The sequence below is a fragment of the Frieseomelitta varia genome, unplaced genomic scaffold (genome assembly GCF_011392965.1).
Source record: "Frieseomelitta varia isolate USP_RPSP 00005682 unplaced genomic scaffold, Fvar_1.2 scaffold_957, whole genome shotgun sequence".
Lineage (NCBI taxonomy): Eukaryota > Metazoa > Arthropoda > Insecta > Hymenoptera > Apidae > Frieseomelitta > Frieseomelitta varia.
This window is the reverse complement of record NW_025110764.1, coordinates 72,402-89,323: the sequence shown is the minus strand read 5'-3', so window position 1 is coordinate 89,323 and position 16,922 is coordinate 72,402. Positions and strand designations below refer to the sequence as shown.

Genomic DNA, 16,922 nt, shown 5'->3' with positions numbered 1-16,922 from the left:
ACGAGTGGACTGCAAATTCATTGGGAAATTGGAAAATTTGATTCGATCGAAATATCAAAGGTATAATATTTGTTGTTAATACTTGACGTTTAATCAACCTTCGTCTATGTTTTTTTTTTTTTTATTATTTTAAAATATGGATTCTCTTAAAATATGAATTTTTATTTAAAATATTTTTATTTTAAAATATGAATTGTTCATTATAAAATATGAATAAAAATCCGCAATCTTCGAACTTGTGAGACTTTTATGTGCAACAAGGAAAGCACGTTCGACATGGAATAATATCTATTGAGATAAAATGTAACATAGAAATATTTTTCCACAAAGTTTGCTGACATTTTCAACTTAGACGAGAAAACCCCGATTACCTATATGTAAGGTATAGTTCGATATACGAAAACGAACGAGAAGTCAGCAAAATTAAATCAGCACGACGGCGCAGCGACAAATCGGACTTTAATTTTATTCCTATGGATTTCCAATCGTCCGCCACATTTTTTTTTTCTTTTTCTTTTTCACGCGATTTTCCACGGCAAAAGAATCAGTCGCTGATTGCGCGAGGATTGATTAACTCATTGTTCGCCGCGGCCCGTGAAAGATCTTGCTCCTAACAAAGAAAGTATTTCCCTCTCGCGAATAGACAGCGGGACAATCGAAATGAGGAGAGCGGAAAGTGACGAAGTAATTATGAAATCGACGTTACGTCGACGTACTGTACGTGACCAACTTGTACAAATTAGATAAATCACATTTAAACGATGACACTCGCCAAGAAATCCAGCATCGAATTTATAGTCGAACTTTATTTGTAAATATAGCACAAACTTCTGAGAAATGGTCAAGTTTGGTATTAAAGAATTTATAATTTAATATTATTAAATGTTATAATTAAATTATAATTAAATATTAAATATTATATATTTATAATATTAAATATTAAATATTAAATATTAAATATTAAATATAAATATAAATATTAAATATTATATATTTATAATTTAATATAGATTTAAATTTAACTCGAAGTTCTATCAAGATCAATTTGAACTAAATTATAACGACGAACGTTTCAATAAACTCAAAGAGAGATATTAGAAATGTCGTCGATGGAGATTTATCTTCGAAACGATTACACTTGTAATAATCGGGTAATCGCGAAGGAATGAGTTCGTAACCAGAATTCGTGCTTACCATTGAAGAAGAACTTCGAGTGAAAGCCAAGTTACGATACAACGATCGAACGCCATTTTCCCCGCCAACGAATGATACTTGTCGACCACTTAATACGTGTTCTCTGCGTTCTCTGTTCACAGAAGGATGGCACGTTGCAAACCACGAGCTCTCTGGCTTTCACGGCGTCCGTGTACGACAACGGAAGAACGTTCAAATGTTACGCTGAGAACTCGGTCACGCGTTCCGAGAACATGAAACCGATGATAGAGTCGATGACCATCGAAGTTCTGTGTAAGTGAACCATAATTTCCGACGTATCCGTTCCTTGTTCTTTTTCTCTGCTTAACGTTTCTTCGTGGACGTATGTAAAGAAAGTTAAACTCCTCCAACGAATTTCAGTTTCCCCCTCTCGTCCATTGATTCTCTTTTAAAGAGGCGGCCAATTTAAGCATTTGAAATGTCATATATAACATTGAAAGCGCAAGTGTGTTTTTCCTTTTTTTTTTTAAGATGCATCTTGTAAATTTTAATGGAGAGGTAGTTCAATCATCGTTTCTTTTTTTCCTTCGAGAGAACTTGACTCGTGATTTAAGGAAACAGAGAGTAACTAAAAATCGTGCAAAAGCATAAGAATGTTTTTCTTTGTTTGAAGAAGCGTCTTGAAAATTTAAGAGTGATAATACTAGAATCTATAGTAGTACAAGACACTAAATACTACTACAGAAGTTCAATGATCCTCTCAGACCTGCAGAAACGAATTAACCACTTTGCGCTGGCAACTGATTGCGGACCGTAACGAGTGACCAAACGGTACACAATAACTCGTCGCTTTCTTTTTGAACTCGTCGGTATGACATCACTGAATGGAAATTATTCAAAAATAATAAATTTATTGTTTGTTCTACCTGTGTATTTGGTTATACGTAAATATATTTGAAACTGAGAAAATATCGCAATTTTGGAACAAACAATTCTCGACGTGCGTAGCGCAAGAGATTAAAACGATGGTTCAGTAGTTGCCCGAAGAAAATTTAAAATACGATACATCCGAAATATCCAGAACGTAACTCTTCGTTCTAATTTATTTATTATTTAACCTGTTGAATATTTCAATACGTGTGTGTACATCCATCAGTTTTAGAATTCCCTTTTATGCAAATCCCTCCCCTCCAATTTTCGCGTGAATCTTTTACACGCGTCAAGATAGGTGTGAATTACGCGTGTTAAATGAAATTATAATGGAACGTCTGCTCTATTTGCCTAATAACTTCTGAAATCGCGAGCACGTGGACGGAAGTACAGTTTATTTAATGGGAAGCACTCAGTCACCGTCGTCGGTAATAAAATCGCAAACAGCTAACGCAGTCTAGCGGCCATTAAAAAGGAGATTATAGATTGTAATAAGCGTTTAAATCTTTTAACGACCGGGACGGAAAAAATATGGGTCACGCGCAGCGGGCTATTAAAACCGAATATAATTATAATAAACGAATAGCTGAATGATCGGATTATTGCTTTGGAACTCCCGCCAGGAGGGCTTGAGAGGTTGCAATGTATTTAAAATTTAATTACGCTCCCTCCCTATTTGCCATTCTTTTTAGCGCCTCGAAACGACGCGAAAATAGACGGAGATAAAGAAGAGATATGAAGAGAGATGAACGAAGGAAATAAATGTTAATCGTCGCGCGACAATGATAAATAAAATCGAAGAGTCTGAAGGATTTCTTTCGAATCACAACTTTCGAAGAGATATTATATACCTCTTTTAAGAATTTTGAATTTATTTTAATAAATTTGAGAACAGAACTATTTACATATTACAATTTAATTTTTATATTAATTAACAACATCGTTGTTCGCTATTCGCATTTATAAATTATACACGATTTCGAAATTGCCTCGAACGTTCAATGTCAAATTAATTTGTTGTCGACAGTGTTGATATTTAAAATTCGTCGAAATTCGAAGAAATTTCCAATCTCTAATTTGGTACCGTGATAACATGCAGCTGATCGCAATTTAAAAGTTTCATTGAATTCCTTTGGAAAGCGAGGTCGCAGTTTTTTCAACGCCAGGTAAATTTCTATTATCGAGTACAGCTGAAAGCCATTTCTCCTTGTACCAAGAGCGCGACAATTCCGGATATAAATACCCGTTCGCGACACGATGCAAATATCATAAATTCCGGACAAAAGGACAAACGCATCGTTATCTTGCTCGCACCTCGTTACTGCAATTTAATTGCGTTCAAAGGAGGAAGGGGGTGAAATTAAACAGCGGAGGAATATCTCCGCGACGGAGACACCGGGAGTTTTGCTTCCTTGCAGACAATCCACTCGACAGAGTTTCGCAGAAAAATATTCCAGAAACGACGAACAACGAACGGATCGTTTCCTTTCACGATGGATTCAGAGATATTTAAACGAGAGACTTTGTGATGTTGTCGGATGTTTCTAATATTTGATTTGATTCGAGACAAGCGTTTAGGAAACAGTACATAGTTTTCATGAACGTTGCACTGAACCTCGTTCTTTTCACATTGATGATAATTGATTGCAGCCGTTCCATTATTGTGCGATTCTCAAAATTTACAGAAACGACTTTGAAAAAAATTTGTAATTTAACAGTGCAAGGAAATTTGTCTTGTGATTCTTTGGTTCACGCCGAATAAAAAAAAAAAATGCCAATTTTGTGTTTATATCGTTGTGTTTATCAAACAAGTGTTGCTATAATAAATGAGCACGAGTATATAATAAATGAGAAGCGAACGAGTATTCATTTGTTTGATAAATGTTTAATTAAAATTAAAATTAGCTACGATTGCACAACGTATTGCAAAGTAAGTAATCTCTCGTTTTTCATCGTAGGAAAAAAGGTTGCCTAACCTTTGTCATATATAATTTCTGAATGATATTATTCTACGTAAATAAAAATTTTAAACAAAATCAGCAGTCGTGAATTTAATAAGAGGAATTAGAAATCAACTTCGGAATACAAATTTCGTGATAACATTGAAAAAACTAAAGAACAAAGTTCGAGAACGAAGTTGAGGGAATGTTGAACAAGCAAACGTTAATTTCAGGGTGAAAGTATAGTTCGCGGGGAAACAATATTGTTTCCAGAATGGTGTGTCTACAAGGCATCAATAAAAATTGAAACTATGGAAGTTGCGCATTCATCATTCTAATTAAAATAAAGAAATGGCAGAAATTCAATTTCGAAAAATATTCACGCAATGGAACGCAGAAGTGAATGTCGAAATTGGTTTGTGACAAAAATACACTCGATTAATTAAAAGCTATATAAATGAAAATATAAAAATAGAATACACATAAATAAAAAATATGAAACACATAGAAAATAATGAAACATATTTTACTTACAAAACAATGTATAGTTAGATTGTATGTAAAATCTTTTACATAAAATACTCATGTCGTTTTGAACATGAAATAAAAAATAAAACTCAATCTCCAAATATTTAGTATCGTTTTTTAGACTATTAAAATTTCATTTCATTTCACCTTCGCCGCAATAAAAATTAATGGTGATATTAAATTGTATTAAAAGTTGCAAAACTAACTGAGCTGACTCTAAATCATCCTTAATGGACACTTGATATCAGATAAAAATTGAACAATGAAACACTAAAAATTACAAAATGTGTATTCCATTCGTGTTTTATTTATTTTCACGCACAAGGCGCGTTCAAAAATTCCGTACAAATACGTGAAAATTTACAGTCTAATGACGATTATGATCAATCAAACAGGCAATCAGTCAAACAGGAGAAATTTAAATCAAAATCTAAACCGATTAAGAAATCGTGGAAATACAGAGCAAGATGTAAGAAAAAAAAAGAAAAGAAGGAGAAATGTACGATCACTGTGGTACTCGTTTTCCATCGAAACACTCGCCGTGGCCATTATCGCCGTAGTCTGCGTCGATAGAATTACTATTCTCGTACGTTTGTCCCTGGAAAGGCACTTTAGAAGGAGCCGGAGGCACGATTAAAACGAAATTTTCCCCGGATCGGAGAACCGGTTCGTTCGCGAAAAAAGGATCGTAAAGAATCGTCTGTAATTTAGCCGCGCCGATCCGAAGGAATAAAAGTGCATAACGGTATCGACGGTCTTCCGGAGGATAGAAATCGGATGTAGGTGGCAGGGATGGAGAGGAGACGAGTGGATTTTTTCGCGGTGTTTGATCAACGTCCAATATAGTCGGCCTGAAATTAAGTTACACCTCGCAGGCCGTAGTTGTATATATTCCTGTTTTATCGCGCCCTCTCCAATTCGCTTTTTTCGTCCCCGGCACAAAGGGTATAATCGTAGATTCAATTAACCCGAATTAGATCGTTCGGTGCTCATTCGACTTACAGGGCTCGTAATTTTCACGGAGGGAAAGGAAAAACGAGCCGGCGCGGCGCGAAATTCCTCTGCGAAGTCTTCATACGTGGCATATTAATTCGTCGCGCAACTAGAAATTGTTGCTCGCCGCAACGACACGCTATTGCAAAAATACCGAGCGATTATCAAATTATCAGATTTATTGCAATAAATTTTGCAAACAATCGATTGGCACTGGAACTATCAGAGGTTCTTTATTTCAATGTTTAAATCGACTCATAATTTTGCAACTGAGCAGAGTAGTTCTAAGTAGTTTATTTTAATTTTGTCGGATAACTACCATAGAGAGCTCTAGCTAGTTAATTCTCAAATCGACTCATAATTTTGTAAAGTTAACGATCTTTGGAGATTTGATACGATTAAAGTGAAACTTTTGTGGTTCTCATTATATTATAAATTTTCCGTATAACGTTCATTTCTGGTTTTAGGAATTTTTCTCCGTACACGTGCATCACGCCCGAGATCTTCCTGAAAAAAGAAAAAAAAGATCTCAGGAACAGTCATTTTACTTTCCTTAATTCTTTATCATTCTCAAACGCTTGACCCTCTCCTCGTGTCTACAATCCGACGATTTATACACGAACAATGCTCTCGCCCAGCAACAGTGACCGTTTCGGTTTCTCTCGATCGCGCGAGCCAGACGAAAAGAAGACTCGGCGTAGAATAGACGGAAAGACGAAAGTTCCGTTTTCGTAGCCAGCGGACGGGGACAGCGGAGGTAGAGAAACTATCCACGGATTGAAAACGCGAAACTCGCGCGCGGCTGGCGCGTTTCCAACTTCTCTTTTCCCCTTTGGACAGGCCACTCTCTCGCAACTACTCTCGTCGGTGGAAGGGTTTTGTTTTACGCCCGTTTCGCCGTTTAAACATATCTCGGAACGCGGATGAAGCTGCGCCTTCCGCTTCCCAGGAGCTTCTCTCTAACGCGCGCGCGTTATTTTAATTCCCAGACGCCTCGCGGCCACGTATTTTCGGATGGTAGACGAAAATTCCGCGCGATTACCTCCCTCCCACCCCTTTTTCCGCGACGCGACGCGCACCGTATCGACATCTATTATACTATAAGTACCTTTGTGTCGATCCGGTGAATATTCATGCGTTTCCTGTTGAAACGTGTTGTTTCAGTAGCCGTGCAACGTGCCACGGCCCCCGGAAAACTTTAAGAGACTGTGAGAAGAGCGACAAATGTTTAACGTTTGCTCCCATTGCTCCGAGGTGGAACAATTTGCGAAGAGTTTCCCGAGTTTTCTCGTTACTAACGTTTCGCTTCCCTTTTGCTTTCCCGTCGAGGCAACTCTGACGAAAGGCACATTTGTCAACTGTGTAAATCAACTCTGCGATGTTTTGAGCGCGCCTGTGTCGATCTGATGGTAAATGACCACGCGTTTTGTAAAATTCGTCGTTGAAAGTCGCGGAAGTTGTGAAGCTTCGCAGAGTTTGAAATTAAAATTGAAATTAAACGCCAACTAATATAATAGTAAAATACGCTTTGATATTTAATATTAAAAACGCACGTGGATCACTCGACAACTATTTTAATATTAAATATTGAAACGTACTATTAGAACAATGATCGACTTCGTAGATTCAAATCGAGTGAGTCGAAATTAATTTTAACCATTCCCCGATTGCCACGATTCTTAACTACATATTAATAGAAAATATTAATATGTAGTATTAAAAAAATATTAGAAAACATTAATATGTAGAATTATATACATATTAATAGAACATATTAATATGTATAATTCTACATATTAATAGAAAATTAACATACGCGCGTGTTTAATATGAAAAATATAATTTGTCTCTTGCAGATCCGCCTATAGTAACGATGAAGCCGGAGAACATCACTGTAAACGAAACCGAGGATTTTATAGTGTTCTGCGACTACGAAGCGAACCCGGCCAGTCTGACAAAGGTAGCGTGGTAAGTATTGCAGATATATTGAGTCTCGTTGAAAATTAATTAAATATCACAAATATAACCGTGCAATATTATGTTGTGGCCGACATTTTGCTCGTATATCATATAATAATAGAAAGTAGAATGGTAGATCCACATAAATCGTTGAATGTTAATGTTTTATTCCAATAAAAAAAGAAACTAGCATTTTACTTCACGGTGAAGTATTTCTAATAACGTTAAACAACGAATATTGAAAAATCTGCACCGTAATCAAAAAGTAATTTAACTCGACGTCGATATCTTGCGCGTTCAGTACAAATGCAGTTCAATAATCACGTGTGAAATTCACGAGAAATCCGAACGAAATAGGCTTTTTGAAAAAAAAGAAAAAAATAGGTTTGCAATCGCGAGCGTGTATAATCGTTGGAGTTTATATGAAAAGAAAAAAAAGAAAACGAAGATAAATTCAGCGTTTTTAACCCACGTGTTTAAACACGCGTTGTTCTCGTTCGAATCGGCTTCGAAGTTCAACCACCTCTGCATAACCTTACCGTGAAATACGAGTGTGTCTATCGCGGCGGTGATGGAAATTGATAGAATTCGCGCTCGAACATAAATTGGATAAAAAGAATACTGGCAGAGAGAGAGAGAGAGAGAGAGAGAGAGAGAGAGAGAGAGAGAAGGAAATCACGAATTTATGTTGCCTGTCTTTACCACACGGTCCCCTGAATCACGTGAATCTATGTTTTTTCATTCTTCAGATGTTGACACGTTCCCTCTTTCCCGTGAACGATTCCGCTCGTTTATCAAGCTTCCTACTTTGAAACTACCGCGGAGAAGTTCAGTCGTTTTACAGTAGGTTTTCGTAAGATCGATATAGCGCTTTGAAGGGGGGAGGGGAAGAAAAAAGGTAACAAATAAATAAATAAATAAATTGCCGACGAGAAAGAAGAGAGTGAAAAAATTGCGAACAGGCAATTTAGGAAGGAATTATGATAGAATGCTGTCGTTAAAAGTGAGGTAAATTGTCCGATGTTGAGCGTATACGTATATAGGATCACGCTGTAAGTATTCTCGCCGTGAATAGAGTAATTGGCTCGGAAGTTTATTCAAACTTTCTCTCTTCGCTGGTCCATTATCTTTCATTAACTTTTTGTAATTTATCATTTCTGTCAACGAAAGATCAGTTTTTCTCTCTCTCTCTCTCTCTCTCTCTCTCTTTTTAATTTCCCTTTCTCATGTTATTATTTAGTAACGAAGCTTCAAAGAGTTTAATTAATCTTTCGTTCTTCGTTGAGTCTTGCAGAAACTCCGTCTAAATGGTAAGAATATTGAGAATCGTAGGTAGGAAAAAAAAAAAAGAAAAAGAAAAAAGAGAATCTACCTATGGAACGGTATGATAAATCGGAGAACCACCCAACCCAAGAAGCAATATTTTTCAACTTTGATCCATACGTTTTCTTCTAAAAACCATCATAAATCTTCTCAACGTGTTCAAGGGTACATCAGTTTCACGAAAGGATACAATATATTGATTCGATGCGGCGGAATAATTCCTTCCTTTCCCCTTTTTCATAAATATCCCTTCTTCCTTTCTGTCTATAAATTTTATATCTTCCTACCTTTGATTCATTCTTTCATGCTCTATATAAAAACCAAAGGAAAAAGAAAAATGAAATTAGATTTTGTCATAGATATCCACGTGTTCGTGTTCAAATAACAATGTTAGAAATGTAACTCATCGTAATTACATTAAAAATGTAAATAGTGTCGTTTGCTTTGAATTATTAAGTGTTGTACATTTCATTTTACTTTGGATTTTGTGTTCTCTGTGAAGATGAAATTGAATAATTTAACTTTGTGTCGTTACGGTCGTGCTTCATGATAGCAATTAGGTTTTCAACATTGAAAATATTTCAGTGTAATAAGAAAGAATATATAAAATATATATTTAATAGAATAATAGAAAGAATATTTAAAATATATATTTTTATATTCTTTTAATAAGAAATAAATATTTAATATTCTTAGATACAAATATATTTTATTAAATATTTATTTAATATTCTTAAATATTTAATATTTAATATTCTCAGATAAAAATATATATTTTTATATTCTTTTAATAAGAAATAAATATTTAATATTCTTAGATACAAGTATATTAAATATTTATTTAATATTCTTATTCTTTATTTAATATTCCTAAATATTTAATATTTAATATTCTTAGATACAAATATATACTTTTATATTTTTTTAATAAGAAACAAATATTTAATATCCTTAGATACAAAGGGTTTCACGTCAAATACTATTTCTTAATCTTTTTTTTCCAGCATTTCATTAATTTCTCAAGAGAAATCTTTTTCTCCAAAATTTTCGTTCTTTTTCTCATCAAACGCAACTTCTCTCTCTCTTTCGTTAGAAGTCCATTACTATCAGCCATCTTGCAGAAAAACAAAACATCATCGTTCAATACTCGGCGGGTCGCATCGGTTGCCAATAATGGCGTTCCACGGTGAACGGTTAAATGACAGTTAAATGCGTTATCCTAAGAATCGTTAGGAGGCATCGACGAGCACTCGCCACTCCCACGGGAATCCTCCGCACCGTGGGGTTTATTGACGGTGCACGAGGCTCGCTGGAAGTTTATAGCATCTCGCCCAACCGCGGCTAACTGCGTTATAAAAGAGGACGGAAGTAACTGGAAGTTAATCCACGGACGGCGAATATTGGATTGAACTTGGTGCCCGCGACGATACAGATTCTTTATCAGCTTAATGTAACATTATAGAGAGCCGTTTTTACCCCGGGGGTGGTTTTAAGCTTCCGTAGGTGAAAGGTGCACGGGCACGACGCGCAGGTGATCAAAGTACTTTTTAGACGCCAGTGGAAATTCGCAACGAAATCGCGTTTTGCATAGAAACATAATTAGTCTGTGATAAAATTTGAATTTTCTGTAGATTCTCTAGATTCCCTTGTTGCGTCGCTTTTGTCGTGAAATTTTATTCTCTTTGGTTAGCTCGAGTTTTGTTTTCGTAAATGTTATAGGATAATTGTTAATCTTTATGTCAGATGTATGTATATGTATGTACATATGCGTGCTTGATCTCAACGACACCTAGTGACTAAATTGGGCATCTTCTGTTTCTCTGATCAAAGCTGTACAAAAGCAAACACGTGCGTCGCTATTATATAAAATAAAACCTCTAAAAGCGGAACCCACTGCTGCATTTACACCGCCTAAAATCGTCAGTAAAAGTATATAAAAATACCTCAGAGTCTAGTAAATAATTAATTAGCATACCGAAATAACTGACTGTAAAATTTAGCAGCTATGTAACACAGCTATTACGTACTAATAACAATAATACGAATTTTCAACTTCACTTCTGATTTACATAATGTACGTGGTTTGCTTTCTTCGGCAAGTTTCTTTTGCGAAAACCTGAGAGAAAGATGTTGACAAAATGCACGCGCAGCTTGGAACTGGAAAACGCGAAAATAAATCGTATTTTTTAAAAAAAGGAAATTACTCGCGCAGCGAGACCGGCGAAACGCCGCAAACCATCGAGCATTTATAAACTCGGATTTCGCGCGTCTCGTATTCGATAACACCGCGGCGCAACACCGAAGAGAAACCCCGTCCGGAAAGTGGAGGGGTTTTAAAGTAATCCCGCGTAGCGGACTCGACAGCGGCATTCGAAACGTCAAAATAAAAAGGCGCGAATTTATCGGGATGATTTATTATATTTTTCTATGGGCGGGCCTTGAAAACCATATTTCACGCTGATGCATGTAATGGCGCGTGTGTACGCGCACGAGTTGGCCAGATAGAGAGAGAGAGAGAGAGAGTGAGAGAAGGGGGAGTAGTTTCAATTCCAGGTGTCGAGGGAAATATTTCGGTAAGAAATTGCCGCTCCATGCGGCGCAATAGAAATTCAGTGAAATGCTACTACTGCCGCGGAAAGCATGGTAATTGCGAGAGAACGTTGATCAAGTGTCATTCGTCCGATGGCTACTTTACGCTCGACATCGATCACCGATACGATCCAGTTTCATCGGTAGAAATTACTCGTTAACAATGTACGAATTGTACATTGCCACGACAAAAAACAGTGAGAGAAAAAGAGAGAGAGAGAGAGAGAGAGAGAGAGAGAGAGAGAGAGGATTGTTTTCGTCACGATTATAAAGCGATTTTTACGGGGACATTTTCATCGTGTATTATTCAGGGAACGTTACTGCGTCGGGCGTTGTTGGATATTAAAAATCATGTAACTGTCAAGTGAATACAGGGGAAACACGATAAAAAGGAACACGTGTTTAACACTTTGGCGAAGGCTGTAAACGAACGTTCGCGCGTGTCGGTGTTCCTTTTTCGATTGCGAATTAAAATGTTTTCCAAACGAAAAAAAAAAAGAAACATATTCTTTCGCGGACGTCGGCGATGTTCTCTGCTGTAGTCGTAATGTTTCGAAAATATTGAAAATCCGATTGGGGCCAGCCTCTTGTTTCGGTCGGCCGGTATCTGACCGCTTGTAGAATTGAATTTGAATTGGAATTTTTATTTTTATCTTTCTCCTTTTTTATATTCAATTTCGTTGTGTGTTCGTATTTTGGAGTTATCGGTTATCGGACAATTTGTGTGCCTGTGTTGTTTCCTCTACAATTGGAAAGAGAAAGACCGTTTAGACACAATATAAAGGAATGTACGAATTTCAAATAAAATTCTTTCTTGTCGAAATTGATTACTGGTCTTCTCCCGATTTTTCATGAAGTGCGTTTCGTTTGCTTGTTTTCAGGTATCGAGACGACAAGGAATTAATTCTAACCGACGACCACTATGAAGGTGGTATCACGGAACAAACGGCTCTTACCGTGAAAAATTCGACCCCCAGCGACATGGGCTCTTACAAGTGTGTATTAGACAATAACGTTGGTTCATCAAATTCGGACGACATCGTTCAGGTCTCCGTGCTGTGTAAGTATTGGAAAATTGACACGTGAACGCCAACTCAGCTTAACCACGGACCAATTATTTAAAATTAAATTAAATTGAAACACAATTGAGATACTCAGATACTCGATTTTTCGAGCTTCTTCCCGATTTTTCTTTTTCTCTTTCCCGCCAGTCAAATACTGAATTGAAATTTAGGATGCCGTCGAGGTATCTCTATTTTTTAATAATCCAATATTTGAGAAATACAATATTTCCGTAAGAAAATAAAATCAACATTATCGATGGGAAGAAAGAATACCTGGAGAAACAGTTCCATTTCGTTTCGTATTACGAACAATTTATCGTGTTTTATTCCGGTAAACGATATTTATGCGTCCATAAATTCTCGTGAGCGCCGCTTTAAAACCAATGCCGGAACATACGTAATGCCTGCCCTTTTTTTTTTTCCAAACATAATCTGTCCAGCATTCCCTTTGTAAATTTCGTTTTTTTTTTTTTTTTTTTTTTATTATTTTACACGCCACGCTATCGTTTCGTGAACCACGAAATTGCTTATCGAGCTTTTTTACGATTGTATGTTCGAGTCGGAAATAATTTCGTTGATGTCGTAATTAGCGTAGTTACGATTTCAAAGGTACTTCTTCGAAGGTAGAGTATTAATTAATTTTTGCAATGAAAAAAATTAATTTTACAATGAGACAATTATACAATTGATCATGTAACGCGCGAGCAGCATTTTCTTTGTATTGATTTTATGAAACATTGAATTACGATTGCACGGCTCGACAGAATTGACTATAATCAAACGATGACAAATATGTTCATTTTCAGAAGAACTAGCCTTCGTTCTATGTCTTCTACATTGTGTCTCCTTCTAAGGAAAACGATAAAAGAATTCTAATAAAAACGAAACAACGAGATTTCGATCGTGATGAAGATAAAACGAATCTTCAACAATTTCCTTGAAACGAAATAATAAGTGACAAAGCGAGAAAAAAAAAGTATTCTACAATATTCAAAAACGGCATAACGAATTTTCGAAATGTGACTGAAATTCGAATATATATGTAAAACATACGTTTCGCCATAGGTGCAATCCCGTTATTCGATAAATTTATATAAATATATATAAATATATATATATATATATATTAAACATAACTGTTTATATAAGTTTATATAAATAATATAATTATTATATAAAGATATAATATAAATTTATATAAATAATTATTTTATAAAAATATAGTATAAATTTATATAAATAATATAATTGTTATATATAAAATATAATGATGTAATTATAAATATAAATTTATATAAACTGTTTTAAATTATCATTATATTTTATACATAACAATTATATCATTTTTATAAATTTATTATTATAAGATATATTTATATAATTATTTTAGATTATTTATATAAATTCATTATTATAAGATATATTTATTATTTATATTTATTATTATTAGAATTTATTATATAATATAATATAAATTTATATAAATATAATATAGTATAAATTTATATAAATATAATATAATATAAATTTATATAAACATAACAGTATATACAAATTTATATAAATGTAACATACGTTTCGCCATTACAGACGCTGCAATCCCGTTAGTCGATAAATTTTCAGCTGAATCACGTCGCGAATAAATCGGCGAGCCGAATGAAGGAATTTGCTGGTCGACAAATAATATCGCTGATTTTATAAAACACGTAGCGTCAACGATAACGAGAAGGGAAGAAAAGCGCGGAGAGAGAGAGAGAGAGAGAGAGAGAGAAAGAGAGAGAGAGAGAGAGGAAGAAATATCCCGGCGTGTTATATCGATTTGCCCGGCCATTTTGTCGTTCTCGGCGTGGCCATGCATTTTGCACTTATCTTCATTACAAGGACTAATTTCCTTCGGCCGCCTGGCCAGCTCGAACCAACGATAAATCGTTTGGCAATTATTTATTCCTCGCGGTGTAAATCAACGCGAGTAAAAAGTATAGTAGAACATGGACGCGAATTTGTTCGATATTATCGTGCGACGAACATTTATATATATATATATATATATATGTGTGTATGTGTGTGTGTGTGTGTGTGCATGTATTACGACGATTTTACAAACGTCGACCAATTGATTGAAAAAGAAGCGAAACGGTTGCTTTTTCTTTAATTAAAGCCAGCGAAGCGAAACACTCGAAGATGTAAAGTTAATCGACACGGACTGACAGGCTGAGTGGCGATTATCGTCACTTATTTAACGAGGTAAATGAAAGCCGAAATCCCGAGCACCCTGTGTGAATAATGAAGCGAGTATCTTAATTAGCCGACGATCGAGCAATTACACGGTTCACCGGATCGTCAAATCGGACTCGCTGATTCCAACAATCGAGCCCGATGGTGTTAATCGTTTTATGACTAATTTCGTTATCAAAAACCGATCGATCTATCTCTTTCTCTATGCGGTCGTTACAATTACGAAGTTGCTGGAAATTGAAAGTTCCATCAAACTGTTACTTCCGTCAAACGATTACTTTTGCTGTCGAAAAAAAATCACACGTCGATTTTTGTCGCGTAAAGTGGATAGAAATATAAGTATTATATTTGAATTCGTAGCACCGCAAGTGTATAAATGTTTAGCACTAGAACTTTGAAATTTTGAATATAATATCAAAACTCTTGCTGCCCGAACAATTTCATTAAATCAGAATTCTCGGATAATCTCGAAAACTATGAAGAAGGAGGAGTGAAATTCGAAAGAACTTTCAATTAAGATTCGAAAGAGAATATTTCATCGTCGAAGGAAAGGGAAACGCCTATTCTCATACTCGTCATACTTAAATATTTCGCAACTGAAATCTATCTGTTTTTCGGCCATGAAAATGCCATCTTTCCTCCCCGTGTTGAACTTCGAGGATAATCGCATTTATCAATTCGAATCGAATCGAATCCCGGGGTGGTAGCAATTTCAGATATTAGGGTTACGGGGAAGGAACCCAAGTGCGTGAGGTGGATGGGTTAATCCATTAAAATGAATGATTTCGATCGGAATCAAACGAGCCGATTCTCCCTCAGCCTGCAAGTTTTTCAAACGAGCTCCCATCGGAAGATTTAGATATCGGTCGCCGATGCCATTTAGAATTTTGGATTCCTTTATGCGAAATCGAGGACTGGTCCATCATTTATCACATTTGAAACGATCGATTTAAATATTAGTCCCGCGAAAAAAAAGAGATTAATATCTGTTAACGAGTGCTGGATGACTTTTTAAAATTGAAAATCTGAATTCTTCAAAATAACATAAATCTGATCTTCGCATAAATTGAATTTTGTACTATTAATCGTTTGAAATTACTTTCCGAAGTCCATTTCGAGTGAAAATTAATCGCGATAATAATTCTAGTTGTACCTTGAATCGGAAATATAAACTTTAAGAAAATATAAATTTGATCTCCATTTAAATTGAATTTCATGCTGTTAATCTTTTAAAATTACTTTCAAGTCCATTTCGAGAATTAGTCGCGATGAATTCTAATTGAAGATATAAATTTTTCAAGATAAATTCCATTTCCATTTAAATTGAATCTCATTTAAAGTTACTTTTTAGCGAAAATTAATCGCAAATAAACTCCAGTTAGATAAATTCTTTAAAAATTGCGAATGTAAATTCCTCCGTGACAATGTAAACTCAATTTCCCTTTAAATCATTTCTGAATCAATTCCGAACGAGCCTTAATCGCAAACGAATCACAGTGATAAATAATTTCTTGCCGTTCGTTGAGTTCCAAGAAGACGGAAACGAGGGATTAAATTTTGATTCGATTACAAGCGAGAAAATTCTGCCAAGTCACCATCGGCGAAGTTTTGAATACTTGGCAAACTACATTATTTGAAAGTTTTATCATCGAGTTGTACCACTGGTCTTCGAAAAATAAACCGGCGGCCAGTTAAAACGAAGAGACAAAGCAGCAGAAATTAAGAAACTTTAAACCGTCTGTTAAACCGTCTAAGCGAAATACACTGCGTAAACTTCCCTTTCGTATAAATACAGTTATATCGGTTCAAATCCCTCCCCCTCCCTCTCTCAACCTGTAACCACCGAGAGACAGAACAACGCCAGCCCAGCATCGAGTTTCGAATTCGACCAAAGTGTGTCCCGATAGCGTGAAATATCTAAAGGCCGCGGGAAAGTGTTCGAATAATTCAAGGTATCTAAACTAGCGGTGTCGGTGTTGTGTGTGACGGTTGTAGCTGTACATTTCTGTCAGCTGCATATAGTATAGGCGGACTTGTTGGGGAAAAAAGTGTCGTGGGCGTAAATCTGAAAGGAGCAAGGGAAGTATTGGAGAAACATGGCTGCCATCCCGTGTCCGCTTTATTTGAACCCTTTCGCTACGAACAGCGTATACAAAGTGAGATTCAAGCGTATTTTCAATAATGTATTCTTCTCACGCTCCGTTCC

The 16,922-nt window shown here is 35.7% G+C and overlaps 1 protein-coding gene across 1 annotated transcript in view; it reads left to right on the top strand.

The window, feature by feature from the left end:
• The window catches only part of LOC122538079, a 126,089-nt gene that overhangs the window by 41,811 nt on the left and 67,356 nt on the right, over positions 1-16,922 (top strand). The window contains exons 6-8 of the mRNA XM_043671835.1: positions 1,317-1,467; positions 7,403-7,514; positions 12,299-12,477. Of these exons, the coding sequence (XP_043527770.1) occupies positions 1,317-1,467; positions 7,403-7,514; positions 12,299-12,477 (442 nt within the window). The remainder of the gene's footprint in view (positions 1-1,316; positions 1,468-7,402; positions 7,515-12,298; positions 12,478-16,922) is intronic.